At 39.0% G+C, this 27,258-nt stretch overlaps 1 protein-coding gene across 2 annotated transcripts in view; it reads left to right on the forward strand.

The window, feature by feature from the left end:
* Window positions 1-8: 8 nt before the first annotated feature.
* The window catches only part of C2H21orf91 (chromosome 2 C21orf91 homolog), a 33,473-nt gene continuing 6,223 nt past the window's right edge, over window positions 9-27,258 (forward strand). The window contains exons 1-3 of one of the 2 annotated variants that reach the window (XM_055567781.1): window positions 9-131; window positions 1,374-1,507; window positions 26,013-26,549. In XM_055567781.1, coding sequence (XP_055423756.1) covers window positions 1,381-1,507; window positions 26,013-26,549 — 664 coding nt within the window. In that variant the 5' untranslated portion in view covers window positions 9-131; window positions 1,374-1,380. Of the gene's footprint in view, window positions 132-289; window positions 436-1,373; window positions 1,508-26,012; window positions 26,550-27,258 lie in introns of those variants that run through there. The other variant, XM_055567780.1, reaches the window with a different exon arrangement.

Here is a 27,258-nt window from a genome sequence, read left to right on the forward strand (position 1 = left end):
GTCACTTGGCGGCCCACGCGGCCCCCGCCAGGGGCAGTAGTTTCCCCTACGCTAAAGGGGGAGGTGACAACGGATTCCTCTATCTACTTGCCTCGAGGAGGGGCGTGTGAGGAGCCACCTTCCAGCGAACGGTGAGAGATCCGGGCCAGGAGACGCGGGATCAGGAGGAAATCCGAGCCGAGGCCGCGGCGTCGGTGCAGCCGGGGAGCTGCGGTGGTTGGCGGCCGCCGGTCGAGCGTGCGGCTTAGCCCTCCGCGCCGCCCCACCGTTCTCCCCTCAGAGCCTCGGAAGGATGGCACCGGCGGGAGGGGGCGGGGCCCCCCGGGAGGGGGCGGGGCCCGCGCGGGCTGGCTGCTGGGCTGCGGCCGGAAACAATAGTGAGGAGCCCGAGCCGCGCGGATCGGCGGCGGCTGCGGTGGCGCACGAACCCGGACGGTAAAGCTCCCGCTTCCCCTGCCCGCGCCCTGGTCCCCGACTCCGCGGTCCCGCCGCCTTTGCCCTCTCAGCCCCGCGGCCCCAGTCTCTGTTGCGCGCGGGGCGCCCCGACGGACGGTCGGGGAGAAGGACGCGGCACCCTGAGGGGCGGGCGCGCGCCCCCAAACGCCGGAGGCCGGGCGGGAGCCAGGCTCTCCGAAGCGCTGAGTCCGTACGAACCGGCTGCTGGAGCTCTCGAACGCCTTCTCCCCGGGTGGGAGGAAGCCGCGGGGCGGGCGGACGCGACGCTCCCGCCGGCCGGGCTCTCTGGGATTCCCCCCGCCGAAACCCCCGGCCGGGCTTGGCCATCCCGGCTCGTCTGGCCGTGCCCGAGCCGCTCTGCTGAGCCGCTGCCCGACCTTCCGTGCGGATGCCGGGGACGCGGCGGACCCCTCCCTAGTGTTCACTTTTTCCACGTGCATTTTGCCTGCCGCGGACCTGGAATAGCAGATCTCGCTACGCCGAGCTAGCGAGACGCATCTAAGGTTCCCACAATGAAGTAAGGAGAGCGGTGTCCCGAGCGCGTCGCTCGTCCTCCCTTCAACAGCGTTAAGTAGGTTGACAGACCCCGGTAGCTGAAGAGGCCGCGCTGCTAAGCTCTTTCTGCGCCTGGTCGGGGATGGAAGCGGTCTAGAATACCCGAAAATTGCTCTTCATCAGCTCCCCTCAACTAAATACAACACAGGACCAAAAAAGGCGCTTGGGCATAGTGTCACTTGCGGCTGGACTTTCTAGCTTTGTGTCCTTGGACGGTAAAAGTATTAGTGTGGTGATGCTTGTTTCGTGAGGCTATTGCCTTAGATAAACTGAAAAGCATCCTTCTCTTTCCTAGAAGTTCCTACTATTGTCGTGATGACAAGTTCTTAAAATTGTGTAACTTTGTTTTTCTCTCTTAATAGGGGCATTATGAACGAAGAGGAGCAGTTTGTAAGCATTGATTTGAATGATGACAACATCTGCAGTGTTTGTAAACTGGGAACAGACAAAGAAACACTCTCCTTCTGCCACGTTTGTTTTGAGCTAAATATTGACGGTAAGGACACTGGATAGATTCATTTTATGCCGTGAACTTTACAGAACTACTTCATGCTGAACTCTGGTTATAAGGTAAAACTAGTTTCTTGAATGATTGCAAATTGTGTCAAGTGGAAATCTGTTAAAGATGAAGGTTTCTGGAAATGAAACTGAAGGTAGCACAGCTATGAATTTAAGAGAAACTTTTTTTTTTTGACTCCCACAGTATTAACTCAGTTTTACTAATATAAAAATGAGTATTAACTGCTAAACTTTTCTGTTTTGAGAGCTTATTGAGTTGTCAGATTTTAACAGATCAGTGTGTTTTGTTTTAATATTAAGAACTAACATAACCAAACATTTACGTTGATAGGCAAATATAATTATGTTGTTTTGGCAGTACCATGCGCGTACATAATTGAGGTGAGCTTTAATTTTTTCTCCAGTGCTCATTATCTGAAGCACATTTTTAAATTTTTAGAGAACTTTTCAATGATCACACATGCCTTTAATAATTTTTAAACCAAAAAAGCTTTTAAAATTTCTCAGTAGTATCTCTAACAGTACACAAATGAGTTCTCCAAATACCTTTTTTTAAAATCTCTATTATTAAAGTGTTTAGGTTGATGCACAGCTAATGAGTCTGTGGGTATCAGTAGTTTGCCTCCAAGAAACATGTGAGGTATGTTTCCTTAATCTTTATGTTACCTTGATAAATGCTTATTTTTTTAAATATTTATGTCACACAAGAAAGGATCTTAATATTCTGATAGCATACCAGTAGAGAGATTTTGTTAGACCTTTAGATTAATTTTTATTCTTTACTGGTTCTGTTTATTAAGTAGGAGATAACAGATGTTCTTTCCATTTGAAAAAAAATAGGATTATCTACCTTGAGATTTCTCTTAAGACTTGTTTTTCAGAAATTGTTATAGGTACCAAATTAATATATTTAGATACTCTGTAGTAAAAGTCAAAATTATAACTATAAATAGACTATTAAAAACATGTAGAGTTAATTATATGACATTCATTTTCCATTTAAGATACTGGTTGTGATAGTTTTGCCATTGTACTCTCAGAAGTGTAGTTGCTAAACATGCTAATCTGTGGAAGAACATGGATTTCCTGTGGATTACATAAAATGCATAAAACACTATTGGCCCTGTATATTCTTTTCCATTGTAAATTTTGGTTCTAGATGGACAGAGACATTGGAAATGACTCAGCCCAGAGTTGTTTACATTGAGGAAAACACAACCAGGTAGCGGGACTCTTGAGGGTTGTCTGGTGATGGCAGGCCGTTGTTCCGTGCCAGGCCCTGCACTAAGCACCTTATGTGGATTATGTTATTCAACTCAAAATATCTCTGTGATGGCTACTATTATCCATTTTAAAGTTGATGGAGCCTAACCTTCAAGATCTAGAAACTGCACTTTGAAGTTGCTCAGCAATGAATGACAGTGCTCGACTGTGGAAGCCTGGCAATCTAGTTCTAGCATATGTCCTTTTAATTCCATTGATCTACTGTCAATAGTTATTTTAGTTGATGGGGTTATAGAAACCTATTTTCCTGAATCCTAATTGCTGTCCTTGATATTCAGCCAGCCAACTTTTCCTAGCCAGTGTTTCCTGCTACATTACCATTAGTGGTGTTCATGCTGTGGTAAGATTTTTCTGAAGAAACCTAAACTTTCATATTTGCTTTTCTAGTTGTTGTTGTTGTTGTTGTTGTTTTAATGTCTTTTAACTGATTCTTCATCACTGTATAGAGAATATACAGATATTTCTCAGGTACCATCCTTATAAATATTTCATCTCTGATAAACCTCTCTCAGTGTATAAGCTTGTCATAAGCCCTACATTGTTGAAATATAGTTATCTTTAACTTAAAAGACAAAAATAATTCTCAATTTGAATTAGAACTATTTCTCCTTATGTTCTACATACACTCAAGGTTTTATATTTGTAATGCCAATTAAACTTTCCTAGGGAAAATTACTTTAGAATTAAATTTTTTCTCAACTTATCTGAAGTCAATTCCTAAGTCTCACAAATATAATACATTTCATATTTAACACAATGATGAGCTTCTGCATTATAACCATTTTAATATGAGATTTTTTTTTTAATCTTAGAAATCTTAGGGGAAAAGAAGGGAAATGAGAACCCTGAATCCCACAAAATTTCAAGTTTTATATCAATATACAAGTTTTTTAAAAGTCAATGAAAAAAAAAGGTGAAACAAGTTATATTCTTGATGTCAATAAACCTTTTAAAATGTTTTTGAACATTTTTGTCCCCTACCAAATTTTAAGCACAGTACCAATCAATAAATGTTTGATAAGTAAGTGGGACTTTAAAAAGTGTGACATTTAACTCTCCTACTTTTGATATAACCTTTCTGTAGTGTGGTAATGTTGCTCTCACTTGGTTTCTTAGCTTTCTAATTGCCAAGTTTGCTCTAAAGCCTTCTATTTATCTTTCACCTAAGAGGCTAGTTAAAAATTTTCTTGGAATTTTTTGAGTCCACAGATTCATAGTAAACAAAAATATTAATATCTTACACCTTCTGGATTGTAGCTTATGTCAGATCAAAACTAGCCTAATTAAATGTTGCTTGCATAAAATCAAAATTAAGCTAATCAGATTTTTAAAACTGCATACATATATTTATAAAATGAAAATGAAAGAAGAAAGAAATAAACTAATCTTGTAGGAAAGATTTCATATTCTGAGCATGGCTCTAAGTTGCCTTTTTTCTGTGTCTTTGCAGTACTTACAAAGAAATGAGTACCTACATTTTATATACTTTCAAACCAGAGGTGATATACTTCAAGAACCTAAGAAATACACTTTAAGGAAATTGATTTGGGCAAGGAGTAGGGGGGGACATATAATTCACCATTGGAATTACTTGTCTTCTTCTAGGAGTAGGAGAAAGATGCATAAACTTCTTAATATTTATGACCTGTCCTTGGCGCCAAGACACTATAAACATTTTATGCATGTATAATCAAATACATTAATGTGCATCGTAGTGCATGGTACTCAAATCTTTCTAAAGTTCTTTACTGATGACCAATCCCTAGGCTATTAAGGCTGGGAAGAAGGTAGCCCAGAGTAGTCAGGAGCCGGTCATGAAACTCAGCTGTAATATAGCACAGTCAGAAATGAAACTAACGATGGGGGGTGGGGGAGATCCAGGGCTACAGTCTGTTACTTCATAGTATCAGTTTTCATTTTGTGCCAAAATACTGTGCGAATAATTAGTATTTTTGTTTATGTATGTGTTAGTCATTCAGTCATGTCTGACTTTGTACAACCCCGTGGACTAACCTGCCAGGCTTCTCTGTCTATGGGATTCTCCAAGGCTCAAACACAGGTCTCCTGCACTGCAGGCAGATTTTTTACTGTCCGAGTGTCCAGGGAAACCCTTAGTATTTTTACCTTCCTCCTCTAATAATTGACTTCCTTTTTATTCAGTAGAGAGGAGCTTTTTATAAGACAGAGATCAGTTCCTCTTATGCCAAACTTTTCAGTGTGAGTTGATCTTGCTAGTTAAGTAAGCATTTCAAACCAGTCCATCCTAGACTGTAAAATCCATCTCAGAGTTCATTCTCCCCTAATTGGTTGAACCTTCTGGGAACTTTTTTAGAAACAGACCCGAATTCAGATCCTTAGTAATCTTTCCAGCAAGAAGTCTGTAGATGTTTTCTCTTAGTTAAGGCACTGGTGGACCCAGTGCTCACTTTTAATCTCATTTTTCCTTGATTCTCTGAGTCTTTGACCAAAACATTGTTCCCAGGGCCAGTAGTCACAGAGCAGCTTGAATCTCATATTGTGATTTAGCTTGGAAGTCAGGACTGATTATTAACTACCCAAAGCATGTCAACAGCTCTTCCCTTTGTCTTGCTTCTAACACATCAGCATGCTTCTAACACGTCAGCATCTTTCCACTTGAGTAAAGGCTCACCACTTTACTTGTGATAGGGAGGCTGTATGTTGCTAACTCCATCTGGCATTAACCTCTTTCTCTCACTTTGCATAATGACAAGCATCATGCCTTGTTATTAGCTAAAAGAGTACTTTTAAATATAAAGCCTGATGTGACTTTTGAATTTAGCTTAGCTGTCTTTATACTTAGAAATACAGATGAAGAATTAATTTTTTAACTGCCTTTTAATGCCACTTTAAATAAATTTGAACACTTTTTAAATGGCTCTAACAGTAAAACCTCTTTATTTGGACAGGAGTTAGGAGGGGTGGAAGTGAAATTATAGGTTTAATTGGTGATTACTTTATAGACTATTTCTTTAAAAAGATAAAGCTAGGCTAAGCCACATCTAGTAAGCTAACAAGCCATATCTGAGGAGCCAGGTTCCGGATTCTTTTCCCTGTCCTAATTTTATGATGGTCTCATTTTAGTTACTCCCAATTTTTTCTCTTTTTAACTTCAAACTTTCTAATTCTAAAGTTTAGGATGAATTTAAAATTGAGATCATACATGAATTTTGGTTGGAAAGATACCCATTAGAAATTAGATCTGGCTATATGTAATAGAAAATCCAAATAATAATGATGAAATGATATGGAATGAATATTTACATACCTCATAGTAAAAGAAGTTGAATCTGGAGTCTGTGTGGTAGCTCCATGATCAGAAAGACTCAAGCTGCTTCTGTTTTACTAATCCACTTTCTTTAACACATATTTGCCATCAACAGTCATCTCATGAGCCAGGATGGCTCCTGGAACTCCAGCCATTGCTTCCTTATTCTCAGACAGAATAGAAGGGGCATCTGACAAAAGGTACATAGTAGCCTTCTCTCCTGAATCTATAAAGGAGCTTTTCCTAAAGTCCTCCTTAACAATTTGTTATACATTCCACTGCCCTTTCAGGAGAAGCTGCTCCAAATAAAATCAGTATTTTACAAAGAAAGGGGTGAAAGACATTTGAGTGTCCACCTACCAAGATCAGCCATAGAGAGGCCTTTCTAGTAATTGAAGGTTACTATGTTGAAAGCAAACTATTTGAGCTACAACTGAGACCAACAAGTAAAGCTCCGGTGATTCTTCTAACCCAGGAGTTTAAAATGGAATGGATTTTTACAAAAGAAGCATTGTATTCTGAGGATAGGCATACAACCAGATCTCATATGAACTTGTTGCAAAAAACCTATGAGAATTTTCAAGTTTCTGACCCATCTCAGGACATAAAATATAATGGTTAATGCTACTGCTCATTATACATATGTTCAGTTCAGTTGCTCAGTCGTGTCCAACTCTTTGCGACCCCATGAATTGCAGTACGCCAGGCCTCCCTGTCCATCACCAAGTCCTGGAGTTCACTCAAACTCATGTCCATCAAGTCGGTGATGCCATCCAGCCATCTCATCCTCTGTTGTTCCCTTCTCCTCCTGCCTCCAATCCCTCCCAGCATCAGAGTCTTTTTCCAATGAGTCAACTCTTTGCATGAGGTGGCCAAAGTATTGGAGTTTCAGCCTCAGCATCAGTCCTTCCAATGAACACACAGGACTGATCTCCTTTAGAATGGACTGGTTGGATCTCCTTGCAGACCAAGGGACTCTCAAGAGTCTTCTCCAACACCACAATTCAAAAGCATCAATTCTTTGGCACTCAGCTTTCTTTATAGTCCAACTCTCACATCCATACATGACTACTGGAAAAACCATAGTCTTGACTAGACGGACCTTTGTTGGCAAAGTAATGTCTTGGCTTTTTAATATGCTGTCTAGGTTGGTCATAACTTTTCTCGCAAGGAATAAGTGTCTTTTAATTTCATGGCTGCAGTGATTTTGGAGACCAAAAAAATAAAATCAGTCACTGTTTCCATTGTTTCCCCATCTATTTGCCATGAAGTAATGGGACCAGATGTCATGATCTTAGTTTTCTGAATGTTGAGTTTTAAGCCACTTTTTCACTCTCCTCTTTCACATTCATCAAGAGGCTCTTTAGTTCTTCTTTGCTTTCTGTCATAAGAGTGGTGTCATCTGCATCTGCATATCTGAGGTTATTGATATTTCTCAACGGCAGTCTTGATTCCAGCTTGTGCTTCCTCCACCCCGGCGTTTCTCATGATGTACTCTGCATAGAAGTTAAATAAGCAGGGTGACCATATACAGCCTTGGCATACTCCTTTTCCTATTTGGAACCAGTCTGTTGTTCATGTCCAGTTCTAACTGTTGCTTACTGACCTGCATACAGATTTCTCAAGAGGCAAGTCAGCTGGTCTGGTATTCCCATCTCTTTCAGAATTTTTCAGAGTTTGCTGTGGTTCACACAGTCAAAGGCTTTGGCATAGTCAGTAAAGGAGAAATAGATGTTTTTCTGGAACTCTCTTGCTTTTTGATAATCCAGTGGATGTTGGCAATTTGATCTCTGGTTCCTCTGCCTTTTCTAAATCCAGCTTGAACATCTGGAAGTTCATGGTTCATGTACTGTTGAAGCCTGGCTTGGAGAATTTTGAGCATTACTTTACTAGTGTGTGAAATGAGTACAACTGTGCAGTAGTTTGAGTATTCTTTGGCATTGTCTTTCTTTGGGATTGGAATGAAAACTGACCTTTTCCAGTCCTGTGGCCACTTCTGAATTTTTCAAATTTGTTAGTATATTGAGTGCAGCACTTTGACAGCATCATCATTTAGCATTTGAAATAGCTCAACTAGAATTCCATCACCTCCACTAGCTTTGTTCATAGTGATGCTTGCTAAGGCCCACTTGACTTTGTGTTCCAGGATGTCTGGCTCTAGGTGAGTGATCACACCATTGTGATTATCTGGGTCATGAAGATCTTTTTTGTAGAGTTTCTGTGTATTCTTGCCACGTCTTCTTAATATCTCTGTTTCTGTTAGGTCCCTACCAATTCTGTCCTTTATTGAGCCCATCTTTGTATGAAATATTCCCTTGGTGTCTCTAATTTTCTTTCACCTTTCCAGGGAAGATTGCTTTTCTACAGCTGGGTACATCTGCCACTGTTCCCCTTCTGCTCCATGTGGGCCCTGGACTCAGACCTGGCCTTGAATCTTGACTCTGCCACTTACTAGTTGGGTTTTCTTGGCAAGATACCTAAGTTCATTGGGTCATACTGGTTCTCAAATGTTACCAGTAAGAGCAGTTTTGTGTTTTCATTTCTTAATCTTGAAATTATTGTGCCAGAATCTAATTCAGAAGGCTGAACTCCAGTTGTTGCCATTTGTTCCAAGAATACTTGGCAACATAAGCAACGGTGCTCAGATTTATTTGTTTGCTTTTGATACTCAGAATGAAGCTGCAGAATGTTTCTCCCCACCCCTAAACTACACATCTGTATATGCACCTAATCTGTAGACATCCTCACTTGTATAGCCCATAACTACTTCACACTGCATGTCTAAAGGTAAAGTATTATCCTATACTACATATATTTCTTTTCAAAATGAATGAGTGAATAAATAAGCAAATTCCCCCTCCATCCCTGCAATAAAAAATGTTGGGGTTGGAAGTGAACTATGGAAAAGGTGAAGACATACATGCCTGGCTAAAATACTTGAGAGGTGGTGCCACAGCAAGAACGTGCCCGCCCTAACTTTTAAAAAGGTATTAATACTTCTCAAAGCAGCCTTCCCTGCCCCCCAGCACCACTGTCAACCCCCATGTTCTTTTCCTGTTAGCACCCTTTTCTTCATGGCACTTGGTATAATTTGTTGCTGTAACTATTGGTTTATTTCTTTGTTTCTTTGTGCTCCCCCTCCTCCATTTCTGGCTCCATAAGGAATTGAGTTTGAGCCTCCTTTATGTACTAGTATATACTTAGCAGTAGCAGGAGGATTGGCCAGAAGTTATGAATGAGTACTTGATCTTTGATTGATGAGTGCATTAGCCTAAAGGAGACTGCAGAGGACTGTCTTTTTTTTCTGTTTTTCCCTTAATCTTGCCCACAGTGAAACTCTTCTGCTATTTTTCTGTCCTTGCACAGAATTGTCTGAGATCTTTCTAGAGTCTCCTAAAAGCTTTGTGACTCTTACTAATAGAACTTTGTATTATATTCAAAAGAAAAATGTAACAAATACTATTAGCAGTAATATCTGGTTATTTTTTTGCAGTCAGGAGGATAGAAAACAGTATTTTTTCTCCACAGAGCAAGAAGTCTTAAACAGGACTGTGCTTAGAGTGGGAGTTTCTACATTCATTTACATGCTGCAAATCTTATTATTCTGAACACCTCAGCAGAATGGTGTTTGCTCATGATGATGACCCCTTCAGGGTGTTTGATGATCTGGAGTGCCTGTTAAGTCTGTGATAAAAGTATGCTCTTTAAATCAGTGATTTAAAGTTGAAAACAAACAGTATATTACCAGCGTATCTTATTAATAGAAGCATCACGATTATAAATAAAGTATTTGTTACAATAGATAAAAATGACATTCTGATTCAAATTCATAATTCATTTCTACCCAGTGTGTTGGCAGAGATGAAAAGAAATGTTTTATGAGTTATCCAGAAACAAATTAAATCTAGATTGGAAATCTTTTAAATTGTTAGGTCAAAATTATCTATTCTCAGTAAAGGGATACACTTTTCAGGATTGAAATAATTTTATAATAGCTGTTACTAGAAAGCTGATAAAGAGAAATCAGCTGCCCAGAAATAATTTTCCTATTGCATACGAAATAATACTGCCTGTGAAGAAAGAAGACAAAGGTAAATTTCTCTACTCAGGAAGAAATGAAATAATGCCTCTCTAGTTAGGAGAAGCTAGTCCAATTGTCAAATACTTAAGAGATTTACACTTTTAGGTAAGTGACTTATCTAAATAATAGGTATTTATCAGCTCTTCTGTTTCACATGCATTATTTCATTCTTAATACAGCTATATGAGATAGGTGCTAGGTTATCCCAATGTGATAAATGAGGGCGATAAGGAGAGAGTCTGGGAAGCTAATCTAGAATCACACCACTTGGAAGTCCAAACCTGATCCCAAAAGTCCAAGTGCCTAAATCATTTCTGCTTCCAACGAAAATTACATGAACTCTTAAGAAATCTCAGAAATACTAAGTAACTTCTAGGCAAAGTTACAGATGAATTACACCAATGTGAATGTTCAAGCAAGGAAGCAAATTTGGGTCCCAAGAAGTGCTTGCTTTTTAAAAGCTATTTCTACTTGTGATGCTGTTTAATTAATACACATTTGGTGGAATTTCCAAAAGGAGACATTTTCCATCACCAAAGACAGTAGGATGATACAGTCTCCATATAGGTTGTAACTTAAATAGTCTGTCAAGAAAATATAGTCTTCACAGCACATAGATTAGATCATCAGAGAAGAGGGAAGGGCTGGGAAGAAGAGACACACACATGACAGTCTTGCTGCCCAGAAGACACGAGGAAGCTGAGCTGTAGACTGACATTTGCTATGGAATCGTACAGGTGTCAGCTCGTCATGAGGCAGTGTTCTGACACTGCTCTCCTTCCTTCCAGCCATTCAAGTAACAGAGGCTAACATGCTCAGCCTGATTAGCCTCCCTCAGGCGGGAATAGGTTCTGAGTAAGTGGAGGCAGACAGTACAAACTAAAGTGAAATTATCAGCACCAAGCCTGGAATTACACACTATCTCCTTTGGCAGGTGAGCCTGGAATACTTCCTAGAAAGAAAAGAAGTAGGTGGTAAGACAGCATAACTTTATATAGCACTTTAGATGTTCAAAGGTACTTTTCCAGCACCTTAATTTCTACCTTGTAAAGAATAGTAACACTAATTGTGAATTTCAAATAAGGTGTTAACATGGAAAATGTAACAAGTAATTGAAATCCAAGTGGCTAAGTAACATTGCAGAATTATCAAAATGCTGTCACTTATAGTTCTAGTTAGAATGAATTTAAATCATTCTAATCCAGTTTGGCATACCATCTATTAGGATTTTGATAAAGGGAATAAGCCCATTAAACACTGAGCCTTGGATTTATAGTTTGTAATAAGGGAAAACAGTGACTGTTTACAAATAATTTTAAACTAGTGTATCTATTTAAGTTAGCGTTTTGGCATTACTGTCTCAGCTGTATAACAGCAAGGCAAAATAATGATTTGTGGCACCCATGAAAATCTGAATGTCAAAGCTATATTCATAGAGATTTTTATACACATTCATTCAGTAAATATTAATTAAGCAACTGCTGTGTGCCAGCAATTGCTTGGTAGCTTAGGATAATACAGTTAACAAGAATAAGTTATATGATATATTAGAAGGCAATATAGAGTCATTTGCCTTTTATGGAGAATAAATTCAGTTGCCGTTATATTTTTCCATGTATTACCTTATTTAAAATTCACACTTAATGTTCATTTCCTACATGAAATGGAGATTAAATTTAATAGTAAAAGCGCCTTCCAACCACCAGAGTGCTATTCAAATACACTTGAATGACATCTTCAATATCTAAAACTCACAATAACTGATAAAATAATATCTGCCATGAATTTAGCAAATGATAATTGCTAGTCTGTTGTGAAAACAGAGTTCGCACATAGAGGAAGTCTGGTGGTATTAAAGTATCCTTTATAACCTTGACCATGTTACTTTGACTCATTGGAATAATTTCAGTATATCAACAATCAAGTTCAGTTCAATGTCAGTCAACATTTTGGCTGTATTTATACTACAAAGTAGAACAAATACAGTATAATAATTCCCTTGTAATGTATAAGACAGTTCTTAAGAAAACTTAGTTTTTGATTACCAGTGTATTTGCTAACCAAATGAAATAGCAGTCATAAGTTTCTGAGGAAAGAAATTAAAATATCACAATTCTCAGTCAAGACTAATTAAAGCATAATTTAATTTCATGTTTCTTACACCCTGTCTCTCTTTTCTACCACCCACTCTTCATTTATTCTTGCCTTCATTTGTTTTATCGGATAATGACACATCATCTTGCATACTTACAGTTATCTTCTCCATAACCTGACAGATTGACCGAAAAGATGATTAGAATGGTGGAAATGCTCCTGTCTCCCGTATTTATAAGAAAAAAAACCAAGGGGGAAAGCTTTCCTCTCTGTCCCTTAAGCTATAGTTCTCGCAAGAGCAGTGTCCATCCAGTGTCTCCTCTGTCCCTCCTCCCCACCTCCTCTTCAGTGCCCCTGTAATTGGCCTCCTCTTTTGCTTTCACCAGTGACTTCCTAGCTGTCAACACAATAAAGAGTTTCATGTCCTTGCCATTTTCAAAATCTGACATTTAACATTTCCCTCTTCTTTGAAACACTCAGCTCCCTGGGTTCTCTGTTAAAATAGCTCTGGCCTCTTATTTCTGCCCCCTTTTCTTCTTCTTTAGTTCATTAGCTATTGCAGATCCCTGAAATACTGTTTTGTTGAATTCTGTCCTTGTTTTTCTTTTCTTCTCATATTTCACTATCTGTTTCTTTCATTGCATGAGCTTCAGCTATACCTTTATGAGCTAATGGAACTCCATAAACATATCATAGGCCAATTTTCTTTTAAATGCCAGACCTATTTATCCAACCACCTTCTGGGCCTCTCCATTTAGATATTCTACAGGTGTTTTAGATGCTAAAAGACACTTGCTCCTTGGCAGAAAAGCAGTGACAGACCTAGACAGCATATTAAAAAGCAGAGACGTTACTTTGCCTACAAAGGTCCATATAGTCAAAGCTGTGGTTTTTCCAGTAGTCATGTATGGATGTGAGCTGCTGCTGCTGCTGCTAAGTCGCTTCAGTCATGTCCGACTCTGTGCGACCCCATAGATGGTAGCCCACCAGGCTCCCCCGTCCCCGGGATTCTCCAGGCAAGAGTACTGGAGTGGGTCGCCATTGCCTTCTCCAATGCATGAAAGTGAAAAGTGAAAGTGAAGTCGCTCAGTTGTATCCGACTCTTAGCGAGCCCATGGACTGCAGCCTACCAGTCTCCTCTGCCCATGGGATTCTCCAGGCAAGAGTACTGGAGTGGGTTGCCATTGCCTTCTCCGATGGATGTGAGAGTTGGACCATAAAGAAAGCTGAGTCCCAAAGAACTGATGCTTTTGAACTGTGGTGTTGGAGAAGACTCTTGAGAGTCTCTTGTTCAGCAAGGAGATCAAACCAGTCAATCCTAAAAGAAATCAGCCCTGAATATTCATTGGAAGGACTGATGAATCTAAAGCTCCAATGCTTTGGCCTCCTGATGCGAAGAGCCAACTCATTAGTAAAGACCCTGATGCTGGAAAAGACTGAAGGCAGGTAGAGAAGGGGGCGACAGAGGATGAGATGGTTGGATGGCATCACCGACTCTGGACATGAGTTTGAGCAAACTCCAGGAGATGGTGAAGGACAGGGAAGCCTAGCATGTTGCAGTCCATGGGATAGCAAAGGGTCAGACATGACTGAGTGAACGACAGCACAGGTATCTTGAATTTAAGTTTCTCAGACTAAATTTATCTCCTTATTTCCATATACACATGTGTTTTTATATCCTTCATCTTTGGTTCACATGGAATTCCAGACCCAATACCCCAGAGATTGTGTTTCAATAGGTCTACAGTTGAGTCCCAGAATTTGCATTTTAACAGGAATCCCAGCTGACTCTTAAGCAGGTGGTCTTGGGACCAAACTTTGAAAAACTGCCCTGCGAATGGATGGTTCCAGTTTCTTCAGGACTTTCCGTGTAAAGTTGTGCAGTTGAGGTGATGGGTTGTGGCTGAAATCTTACCTAAGCTCTGCATTTCGAGCTGTATGCCTTTTATTCCTTCTTACAGTACCACCTCAAGACCCGCTTAGTCAGGTTTATAGACTTGATCCCCCATCCCCGTCACTATCCCACACCCCTAGTTCTCTCAGTATCACCAGAAGGGTCTTGAAAGTGCTAATCTGATATGCCATTAATTTTCTTAGAACTCCTCACTGATTCCTTACCATTTTCTTCTGGTTAGACTGTTAACTGCCTAACATGACACATGAGACATTTCATGACCAGGTATCTACTTAACTGGCTACCTTTATTACCTCTTCAAAGGCACTCTACAAGCCAATCATCCATGCCCACTGTCTCTCCCTTCCTCTAGTTTGCTCCATTTCTTTCTCACTTCCATACTTTGTTTATGTAGTTCCCTGTGTCTTAAACACAATTGACTTCGCCTTCCTCCTAGTATGCACCTGCCTCCATGGGGTCGCGTAGAGTCGGACACGACTGAGCAACTTCACTTTCACTTTTCACTTTCATGCATTGGAGAAGGAAATGGCAACCCACTCCAGTGTTCTTGCCTGGAGAATCCCAGGGACGGGGGGAGCCTGGTGGGCTGCCGTCTATGGGGTCGCACAGAGTCAGACACGACTGAAGTGACTTAGCAGCAGCAACCTGTATTGATATTAAATAGAAGTGATAAATTACACTGTTGCCAGTGTTCACAGGGCCACTTCAAAGATCACAAAAAGATAATAAGTGGAGGAGCTCTTTGGTAAATACATCAGCAGCATGTGGTGCAACTGTTCATGTTGATTTAAATTAAAATATAGAAGTGTTTTGTTTTCATCTCATCTGAAAAGATGAAGTCTTCTGAAAAGATTATTCTGACTCATTTGTGTATTGAACAACTCTTCATTGCCAAAATAATTCAGTGTTTTACATACATTGAAGTCTGACTTTATCCTCAGTTTTGGCTGCACTGGGTCTTAGTTGCTTCATCCAAACTCCTGGTTGCAACATGTGGGATCTAGTTTCCTGACCAGGGGTAGAACCTGGGCTCCCTGCATTGGGAGTGCAGAGTCTTAGCCCCTGGCCCACTGGGGAAGTCCCCTGAGTTTACCTTTTTATGATTTGGTTTTCAGTAGATTCTTCTGCTCCAGCCCCCGTAATTTCCCTCATGTAGCAGCTGCCCTGGTGGCTCAGTGGTAAGAGAATCTGCCTGCCGAGCAGAAGACGTGGGTCCAGTCCCTGGGAAGATCCCCTGGAGAAGGAAATGGCAGCCCACTCCAGTATTCTTGCCTGGGAAATGCCCTGGACAGAGGAGCCTGGCCGGCTACTGTCCATAGGGTCACAAAGACTAGGACAAGACTGAGCAATTAAACAGCAACAATCAAAGCTAATCTTTTCCCCAGTTTCTTTCAACAATACGAATTGTGTTCACACGTCAGTGTCTTTTTCCCTCAGTGCCTTTGAAGTCTTTGGGTCTCCAACAAGGATTTCCAGATAAAACTATGCAGTGGTTATAATCTGACTTCAGAGGAGGGGAATCTTTGATTTGAAAGTTATCCTTTGCTAGATACATTGTTAGCCTAAGGAAATTTTCAACCTTAAAAATATTCAGAATGTTGGGATATTTTAGGACTGTGTATCTTTTATCATTCCAGTATAATTTTTTTGTTTTACTTAGTACATTGGAACATACAGTATATAACTTAAAACCTGATTTGTCTTGCACTAAGACACACTGTTTTCTTTCCCAAACCAAAATATTTCTTTATAGGATTTTTAAAAAATGTTTTAAATTTTCACTATTTAAATGATGAAAGATTTTCTTTCTCTCATTGAAATGAAATTTCTCTCTTTTCATCTTTTTATTTTCATTGAAAAAATAAACTATTACAGAAAAATCAAAATACAGGAAGCAAAAAGAATTTTAAGATTTACAATCCCACATATCTACCAATAATCTTTTAATATTTTTGGTGTTTTATAAATTATTTTCTTCAGTAGAGTATGCATGTATACATGGTAAATTGTGTTTAAAAATGAAATCAGGCTATATATACCATTTATAACTGGTCTTTTAATTTATCAGAAACATCTTTTTCATATCAATGGATAAAAAAGGTTGCACTGTATTGGACTGTAATTTTTATAACTGTTTCATCATGGAACGATTTTATTGGACACTAGCTCTCCAAACCCTTTCTGTAAATCAAAGCTCCTTTTACTCTAGAAATGCTGTGATTCAATTATAGTACATAGTCACAATCTTTTTTAGCATTTTTCAGTATGATTCATCAATTATTGCCTTTTTGAAAAATCTTGAGTTTGTTTAATCAAATGGCTTTCCCATCAGTTTTAATTTTTACCATTTACTACCTATAGTAGTAATTGAATTATAAATGACTTCAAATTCACTTGCTAGTAAATCTCTATTAGATGCTGCTGTAAAGCATTATATAAGGAATAGTCAACTAAAATTTCAGGAACAGTGATTCAGATATATGCAAAGAAGTTGAGATATAAAACATGTTTTATAAATAGCTGCAGGACAGCTTTTATTTTGTTTTTCTTACTTGTAAGAAAATAAATCAGGCAAAACCTTAACTAGGCAGACAGCAGTTCAGGAGATAAAGGGCAGAGTTCACATAGCTATCACATTTCTTACTTTTGAACTCATAAATTTCCTTTTTCATAATGGTTTATCCTCGTTCATCCATGTTATTATGAATGCCTTTTTTCTAGGCTTACCTTTTGTTTAAGTAATGTGTATCTTTTAACTTTGCCTATTTGGGGTAAAGTTTTACTTAGAAAAATGGAATAAGTAGAGGGTTACTTAGGCCAACTGGGTATTTACAAGTTTTTATAACTTTTAATTCTTTGTGCCACTTAACAATTATAGTCTAAACATAGTATTTTTAATGTGCTAGAAAAGCAGTTTTAGCTTTTTATATTCTGTGCTACTGTGAGCTTAGTATCCTAAAGATGAATAACTTCCATTCGTATTCTTTTTCCAAATACCCTTGTACTTCATCAATTATCTATGGACAAGCTACCCTGTCCAATTTGGTAACCTTGCCACAAGGTAGTGATTTAAATTTAAGTTAATTAAAGTTAAAAGTAAAACATAGTTCCTTGGTCATACTCGCTACATTTCACATGCTTGGTAGCCACATAAGGCTAGTGGCTATCGTATTGTATATAGCACAGAAGGAGAACACGTCCACTATCACAGTTCTATTGGACCTTTCTCGTTAAAATAGGTAACTAAATTTGAGAGCAGGATTGAGTGTAGATTGTTATTTTTTGTACCCAGTTAGTAATAAACAGTTGTTATGTAGGTGTGTTTCTCCAGTTTCCCAACTGTTATGATGAAAAAGTAAATTTCACTGAGAAAGGTTTTCTTTTTGATAAATTATTTGCAGTTTATACATCCATCATTACAAGAATTCAGTTCTACTGTGGCTTCCTTGGTTATTTGAGGTTGAGGTTTGTCTTTTAACATCAATCTTCTGAAGTCTTTGCTGATTGAAATTTGCCCTTATAATTCATTTATTGGATTAAGCTGCTTTGACTAACTGCTTAATCCTTCTCTTCGCACACCCAAAAACCTTTGGCATAAACATCTCCTAAACTGAAATATGCTGTCCACAGTCCACCTGTTGGTATACCTTTCTTTAAGGCAATGATTCTCAAAATTTGGAAAAGCAAGTTGCTGAGCCCATCTGTGTATTGGCTTAGTACAGTTTCCAATAATTCCATCTGTTTCCAACGCAGAGATAAGCAATTCCCTGTTCCTTTAAACAGTATGTTGGGTATTTGAACACGACAGACTCTTAAGTGATATGAGGGGGAGGGGAATGGAGCACCGTTAACCACAGAACCCACTGGGCACAGAGCACAACTGATAAAATTTTCCAAGAGGTAGAAGCCTGTCCTGTTGCAGATTTAAGGAAGCAGGTGCCCCAGCTATTCATCCTCGCTTCCCACCTTCAGGCTAATCTGCCTTTCGTTAGTAAGAGCCTAGACAATCTGAGCGTCCTCCCACTGCATTCCTGTGACTGGCAGTAGATCTAAAGGTGATCACTCTTCTTGAATCATGGCTTGGCTGCTGCTTGATCATCAAATGCAGAGGAGCCTGGTCACTTGGGGTGTCCAGCCATTACTGGGACAGCCATTACCTATTCAGAAGCAATCCAGACCTACGTCATTACAGAGTCTCGGTGCAGTGTGAGAGTCACCAACCAGCATGGCTGTGCTTGCCACTGAATAAGTCACAGGTACCTGCACACTCCCAAAGGGAAAGATAAGGACTGTTGAAGAGCAATTGCCCAATTCTCAGGCAGTAGCTGCTTCTCATTACTAGCCATTTGCTGTCAGATCTTCTGATTTTGTTTTTAAGGGAAACCAAGAAATCGAAAACTGTAAGTGAATCTAAATTTTTTAAAAACATTTATAGGCTAAACAGAACTTGCTACAGTATGGATCCAGACTTCAGGCTGTGGGCATACCACCTCTACTTCCAGAAAAGTGTTAGTCACTCAGTCATATCTGACTCTTTACGACCCCATGGACTATAGCCCACCAGCTTCCTCTGTCCATGGAATTCTCCAGACAAGAATACTGGAGTGGGTAGCCATTCCCTTTTCCAGGGAGTCTTCCTGACCCAGGGATCAAACCTGGGTCTCCTGCATTGCAGGCAGATTCTTTACCATCTGAGCCATCAGGGAAGGCCCAACTTTTCCTCTATTCCTTTCTTCAGAAATGGAAAGTTGGTCCTCAGAAACAAAGGCATAACAGCTCCTTCCTTTCCTTCTTTCTTCAATAGAGTTTAGCTGTTTGCTCCCATCTTTACAATTAACACTTACTGAAAAAGTGGAAACAGTGACAGACTTTATTTTCTTGGGCTCCACAATCACTGCAGACAGTGACTGCCACCGTGAATTAAAGACACTTGCTCCTTGGAAGAAAAGCTATGACAAACCTAGACAGCATATTAAAAAATAAAAACCAGAGACATCACTTTGCTGACAAAGGTCTATATAGTTAGAGCTATGATTTTTCCAGTAGTCATGTATGGATGTGAGAGTTGAACCATAAAGAAAGCTGAGCGCCGAAGAATTGATGCTTTGGAATTGCAGTGCTGGAGAACACTTTCGAGAGTCCCTTGGACTGCAAAGATATCAAAGCAGTCAGTCCTAAAGGGAAAGCAGTCCTGAATATTCATTGGAAGAATGAAGCTCCAATACTTTGGCCACCTGATGCAAAGAGCTGACTCATTGGAAAAGACCTTGATGCTGGAAAAGATTTGAGGGCAAGAGGAGAGATGGTTGGATGGCATCATTGACTTAATGGACATGAGTTTGAGCAAGGAGATAGTGAAGGACAAGGAAGCCTGGCATGCTGCAGTTCATGGGGTTGCAAATAGTCGGACATGACGGAACAACAAAGATGTACATAAACATCGCTTAATATGGGCAATACATAATCATGTAGATGCTTGTTCTCCCATTCCTAGCAACCAGGATAAGATCATCACAAGAAGAAACACCTTAACTCTTGGAAAACTCTTTATGCTGGGCAAATGTGAGCCTCCATAAAAAAAGATTTTGAAGCAGTACTGTGAATTGTTGCACAAATGTTGGTTATGTCTGGAGGCAGTGTGCTTAAAATTTCTTCACAGCCTGTTAACCTGAAACTTGAATCATAACTAAATTATTATCTTACCTTACTTTAAAATTAAGAAAGAATACACAAACCTACCATTTGGAAAACCAATACTGCCAGTTCTCTAATTTTTTATTTTTTTATTTTGAAGCTGTAGTAAAAGTTAAAATGCTCACTCCCTTAGAGCTTTCCAGTCTCCTGCTGATATGATAACAGGTATTACAGCTTTACATCCAACAGTTGGTTGTATTCTATTTGCTCAACCTATGGAATACCAAATTATATGAAGCTAGTCCTTTGACTGAGAAATGAAATATAGCAGTCACATTCAGAAGGAAGACTAATTGCAGAGTAAATATGCATATGGCAGTCAGATGATAGGAGTCGAGAACCTGTGAAAATAAGGGATGTAACATCAGTGTAGTTGGCTGAGAGATGGTACTGTTTGATAGGACCAGCTGGGGAACCAGCAGGAAAAGATTGCTTTGCTTCTCTAATTACCACCAACCCATAAATAAGATCTTCAAGAGGCTAAAAGGGAAAAGCAGAAGGTGATGGAACATGTCGTAAAACTTAAGTGTTTGGGGTTCTGTGGCTGTTTTTTAGTGCCATTTGGAGTATCATCTTGTGAGAGGACAAACTATTACTACAATAAACATATTAAATATATGCATGGAAACATCTTCATTTTAAAAGGGTGACAATGATAAGCAAACAAGAAGGTCTACATTTGAGTGGCTTTTGCCCTTTATGGCTTTAACCAAGTTTTCTTAAAGCAAATTGATCCTAGAAAGGAACTTAAAGAATAGAAATGGAGATAGCACGGCAGATGGGTTAGTGGGAGGGTTTTCAAAGTATGTGAGAATGGTATAACAGAATCAGAAATGGAAGTGGGGAAAGATGTTATAAAGAAAACTATTGAATAGAAACAGCTTAATTTTTTAAAATACCACTGTTCATACAGAAATGTCCACCTAAATAAATTTCCAAAATATTGTCAATTGTGGTTGCCAAGTAAGGTCTTGGTTCTCTACTAATCAGGAACTCAAGACCCAAAGTTACGTAGCCATCTGTGTGATATGTTTTAAAGTTTTCCTAATACTTAGGATGTCAATTTGCCTGGAAAATCCCATGGACGGAGGAGCCTGGTAGGCTGCAGTCCATGGGGTCGCTAAGAGTCGGACACAACTGAGCGACTTCACTTTCACTTTTCACTTTCATGCATTGGAGAAGGAAATGGCAACCCACTCCAGTGTTCTTGCCTGGAGAATCCCAGGGACAGGGGAGCCTTGTGGGCTGCCATCTATGGGGTCGCACAGAGTCGGACACGACTGAAGCGACTTAGCAGCAGCAGCAGGATGTCAATTATATTGGTCCTCAGAAGTTTTATTAGGAAGTTGTAGTACAGTTTTTGTGAAACTGGTTTGGAAATTACTTGTAACTCAGTTTCTGAAAAGTACCAACTCATTTAATTGCATTTAGATTCATTTCCTTTGAAAAGCTGCTGAAGAAACAAATTAGTGCTCAGAGCTGTTAACACTTGTAAATGCAATTAAAATTTATAAAGTCAATTGAAAACTCACTGGGATCTCTGATAATAGCAGTGGTTGTTTCTCTTATATTAATTCAAACTGATGAGGTGAAAAAAACAAAATCACTTCAGGAATTTATAAAATGACACATATATTGTTGATACAAATTGAGTGGGCTACTCACACTCTTTTCTAGTAAAAAAGTGTATGAAGTGTCAGTATATTAAATTTTATGAATTGGGTATTTTAAACTATCTTTACAAGGCAAGTATTTTCAAATTAAACTTTAAAACTGATTCAGGTTTTAAAGTTCTAGTGAGCTAAAGAAGGTATAGATACAGATCTGGATGAATGAGCTACAGTTTACATAAAACAGCCTTGTATATTCACAGTATGTATATTTATAATAAAAGTAAGTAATTGAGTAGAAGTTCCTGATTTTATTTGGCAGATTGAATGATGCCACTGGAATGCATCTCTATATATCAGTGCCACTCATCAGTTCTTGGGATTAATGTCATATTAAACCAAACGTAGGAGTAACTTCACTGGAAGATGTCTTTAATTAACTTCTGTGTGTGTGTGTTCGCTCAGTCATATCCAACTCTTTGTAACCCCATGGAGTATAACTCACGAGGCTTCTCTGTCCATGGGATTTCCCAGGCAAGAATACTGGAGCGGGTTGCCATTTCCTCCTCCAGGGGATCTTCCCAACCCAGGAATTGAACTTGGGTCGCCTGCATTGGCAGGCGAATTCTTTACCACTGTGCCACCTGGGAAGCCCAGTTAACTTCTGAGAGCCTGCAAAGCTGCACAGCCTAGTTACCTTGCAGATGGGCAAAATTTCATTGCAGTAGACCTCAAATAATAATTGGTAATAAGTTTTAGGTTTGCTTTTTAAATACAATTTTAATTTTCCTTTATTCATGTAATGACTTTTTCTTGAGTACTTGCTATGTGCTAGGCACTATGATAATAAGGATGTACATAATACAGATGGTGCTCTTTCTCACAGAATTTACCTCTAGCAGGAGATAAAGGCCAGTGAAGAAGCAATTTTAAAATCTGGTGCCATTAGCTGAGATGCAACTGGTTAGAAAGGCTTCTTAGAGGAAGGAAGAACTAGAGAGGGGATGGTGATGAAGACCCAAATAACATAGTGGGAGTGGTAATGGAGTGAAGGAATATTAAATATGCTAGATTTTAGGGTGAAGAAGTCTAGTAAGGTGGACAGTAAAACATCTGGGATGAGGCGCAAAGAGGAACTGTCAAAGAGGACACCCAGATTTCCTCCTTGAGCAGTTGGGTGTGCCAGACTCTGGAGGGGGATTGGGTGTGGGTGCAAGAATGGAGGAAGAGGCAGGGTGAATGTAAGGAGCAGTTGGGACCTCTAGGGGCATGGCAGCCTGCTCCAGTATTCTTGCCTGGAGCATTCCATGGACAGAGGAGCCTGGCGGGCTCCAGTCCATGAGATCACAGAGTTGGACATGACTGAGCAAATAAGCACATGAGACATCTAAGTAGAAATACTCCCACATTCAGAACTCTTCCTGTCATGACATTTTTTTGTCTTTTATAGGGGATTTTTCACTTGAGTGTCTGAATCTGAAATTTACATTTACATATTTTCACAGTAAATTGAATATTGTTGTTCTCTGACTTGCTTTTCATCTCAGATGATTACCAGTACGCATATAATTATGTGTTTACTGGGCTCCAAACATTCCTTTGGGTGGGGATTTAAGTAAAACTTAAAATAAAAAATTATTTCTGGAGAACAAAAAGTTCTATTACATAAATTACTAAGAAGAAAGATTGGATTAAAAAAATTGTTAACTTTAAAAGCCCACATTATTCTTCAAATAAACATTTATTATATTGACTTATTAAAACTCTGGGGCACATCGGGAAATTTGTTGTTTCATTTTTTTGTCTTTTTTTTAATACAACTTCTGAACATTCCAAATAAATTTTTAAAACCCAAAAAAAACTAGCAGCAAAGAATAATGACTTTCTTTTGGCTTCCCAGGTGGCACCAGTGGTAAAGAACCCACCTGCCAATGGAAAGAGACATAAGAGACATGGGTTCAATCTCTGGGTCGGGAAGATCTCCAGGAGGAGAGCATGGCAACCCACTCTTGTATTCTTGCCTGAAGAATCCCAGGGACAGAGTAGCCTGACAGGCTGTGGTCCTTGGGGTCACAAAGAGGCAGATACAACTGAAGCAACTTAGCGCGAACGCACATAGCCTAGTTTACAATCCTTTTTATACACAGAAGGATTTCCTCTCATATATAGTAAGGGAGGGAGAAGGCAATGGCACCCCACTCCAGTACTCTTGCCTGAAAAATCCCATGGATGGAGGAGGAGAAACAGAATTTACAACGTTTGGATTCAGCTAAACCATGGCTCAGAGAAGGCAATGGCACCCCACTCCAGTACTCTTGCCTGGAAAATCCATGGACAGAGGAGCCTGGTAGGCTGCAGTCCATGGGGTTGCTAAGAGTCGGGAACGACTGAGCGACTTCACTTTCACTTTTCACTTTCATGCATTGGAGAAGGCAATGGCAACCCACTCCAGTGTTCTTGCCTGGAGAATCCCAGGGACGGGGAAGCCTGGTGGGCTGTCGTCTCTGGGGTTGCACAGAGTCGGACACGACTGAAGCGACTTAGCAGCAGCAGCAGCAAACCATGGCTACATAGATTAGTGCTATGGCAATGGACTGAGAATGAGACCATTTATGGTTTCAGGGATTGGCCAGCTATCTGTTGGCAGTGAGCCCTAAGAGAGTAAGAAAGCTCTTTAAAGAATTTCCCAAAGTTAGTAAAATAAGCGAGCTTCAGGTTCTCTCTGCCTAGCAATCAGTATTAGAATCAAACAGCAGAATGGAAGTATTTCTTATTTTATCTGTAATTGATACTATGTTTTTGTCTTATTTATGATATTAAAACATACATAATATTATAAAATACTTTTAATGGTTTCTTTCTAATCAAGATTTGTGCACTTCCTTTTTATGTTAAGGTTTCGAAGGCATACACAGTGTTGTCAAATAGAGCTTTGAAGTTTTGTGCTTGAATATTTTAATTTTGCAGGAAATTTGACCTAACCAGACAATAACTGGTAAAAAATATATACACACACAATTGCAGCACAGGCACCAAGGGGGTAAATAAAATGTGTATGCAGTTGTTTTAAGTTTGGTTTTTACACTCAGTGGAAGAAACAAGACTGAGATAGTTGAGTTTACCTGGTGAGGCTCGTCTACTTAATTAGACTGTTAGTATTTAAGAGGGGTACCCCCATAGCTTACTTGTGAGGGAACTGACAGCCCAGTTAGTACTGGTTTTGGCAGGACCCACCACTGGCTGATGTGGTGTTGTTTTAGAACAAGTTAGAATTTGTGAGTATTTTGCACCTGATTTAATACTGTTAAAATACAAATACATCACTATTTTAGTATTAGCCAGGGTTTGCAAGTCAGTGAATTATTACAACTTCAGCTTTTAAAACAAAGGATGAATACAGAATGTAATGTTTTCTGATGAGTCAGTTAAAACTTCTTTTTTAAACTAACACCTGAGTGGCTCTCAACTTCCTGTTTTCAAAGCTAAGCAGTTTAGACTGGTTAATTCTTGCAGCCATTAATTTTCCATTCCACATCCCATGTTCACCTTCAATATGAAAGCACTGCTGTTTTATTTTAAATAGTTTGAACTTACAAAATGTATCAATGTATTCCATATTTCAAAGTATGTTGTATATTTGAAAATGTATTCTCTCTTTTAAAAAACAATAGAGATAGCATACTTGAGCTCTACTAAAAGCTGGAAATGTAAATGTGTAAAATTTTCCATGATTTGTGGTACGTAATGAACATTTGTGAGTTGAAGAATTATATTGGCTATTGTATCCTGGTAGATTGAATTTGTTGCTCAGTGAATAAGAACTGTGTGTAGTGCATTTCTTCTAGAGATAAAATTATCTTGATAAAGGTTTAGGAAGTATTAAACATGTAAAAACATTTTAGATGTTTTTATTTTCTTACTTGAAAAAATCGAAACAGTTCATTGACTTTTTGAGGCTTTTATTAATGTATATTTTTCTGATTCTGGTTTATCTTTCCCCAGTAAAAATATAAGTTAATTTTAAATCATGATTTACTATGTTTTTTTGTTAGGGAAAAAATTGTGAAGCATTTCTCTTATTAAACCTATAACAAAAATTTTTACAAATGTGTAACTTCAGGAGAGCTAGTGAAGAAAGCTTTATAATGTACAGGTCAAGATTCTGTAAGTATAGATTGCTGGTTCAGTGGTATTTTTTAATATTATGCAATAACATGCCTCTGGACTGAGGTTGAAATTGAATCATTAAGTCCTTAAGAAAGGCTTTGCTATTCATAAGAATTTAATATTTCTGCTATTCAGAATTTATTGAATATATAGTTAAACTGAAGCATAAATTATTAGGCTATATCATTATTGTAATATATACATGTATATTATTAATATTAATATTCTTTAGCATTTTTCCACTAATTTGCAAATTAATCAGTGACTCGGTATTTTACTAAGATTTGTATTTTTTAATGCAGCTTATAAAAAACAAAATTGTGTCAAGTCTTACTTCTTTCTTTTCTTTAGGAATACCAAAATCTGATCTCCTGCACACCAAATCATTAAGGGGCCATAAAGACTGCTTTGAAAAATATCATTTGATTGCAAACCAGGATTGTCCTCGATCTAAGCTTTCAAAAAGTACTTATGAAGAAGTTAAAACTATTTTGAGTAAGAAGATAAATTGGATTGTACAATATGCACAAAATAAGGATCTGGATTCAGACTCCGAATGTTCTAAAAACCCCCAGCATCACCTGTTTAACTTCAGGCATAAGCCAGATAAAAAGTTACTCCCACAGTTTGACTCTCAAGTACCAAAGTATTCTGCAAAGTGGATAGAAGGAAATGCAGGTGGCCTCTCAAACTGTACACAACGAATGTTGGAACAGAAGGAGAACACAAACTTTGGGCTTGCTGTGTTACAAGATTCGGGTACCACTTTATGCCATAACAGTGTACTGTGGCCTCATAGTCACAACCGGGAACAGAAAAAGGAAAAGACAATCTCTGGTCCAGAGGCTCATGTCCAGACCCAGCATCCACATTACAGCAGAGAGGAATGTAAGTATAGGGAAAAGGGGTAAAGATTGGAGTTCTGTTGGTTCTTTTTTATTTTTTTAATGTTTTATATATGTGATGTGTCAGGAATTTTGCTGTGGAAGTACAGATTTGGTTAATTTAGCATTTAAATGACAGGTTCCCCCTAGCAAAAATGCCATCATTTCTTTGGAATATTCCTTAGTATGTCCTAAAACCACTGGAATTCTACAGTCCCATCATTTGTTTTGCCATTTCAAATGATTAACAGAACGGAATCAACAGATTGGGAATTAGAAAGTTGGGGTTCATATAGTTTAGAAGTAGAGCCTCCACCATTGACAAACACACACTGTCACGTTGCTAATCCCTACAAGACTAATTGGGGCTGGTATTTCAAAAGCAGAAATCTGACATTTTACCAAAGGCTAAAGGTAACATGTGCACCTGGAAAAAGTGACTCATTCAGTCTGCATCTATTTCTTCAAAAACACACAGGAGCGGAGTTAATTTTAATTACCTTAGAATCAAGTGATCTTAGGGCTAGAAGGGCCCTTGGGTATATTTTTATATAACTCCTTGATTCTACATCTGAGTTCTCTCCAGTTGTATACGTAGACGGTGCTCCCCTCGTGGCTCAGTGGTGAAGAGTCTCCTGCCAATTCAGGAGACAAAGTCAGTTCCTGGGGTGGGAAGATCCCCTAGAGTAGGAAATGGCAACCTACTCCAGTAT

This window comes from Bubalus kerabau, chromosome 2, assembly GCF_029407905.1.
Source record: "Bubalus kerabau isolate K-KA32 ecotype Philippines breed swamp buffalo chromosome 2, PCC_UOA_SB_1v2, whole genome shotgun sequence".
Lineage (NCBI taxonomy): Eukaryota > Metazoa > Chordata > Mammalia > Artiodactyla > Bovidae > Bubalus > Bubalus kerabau.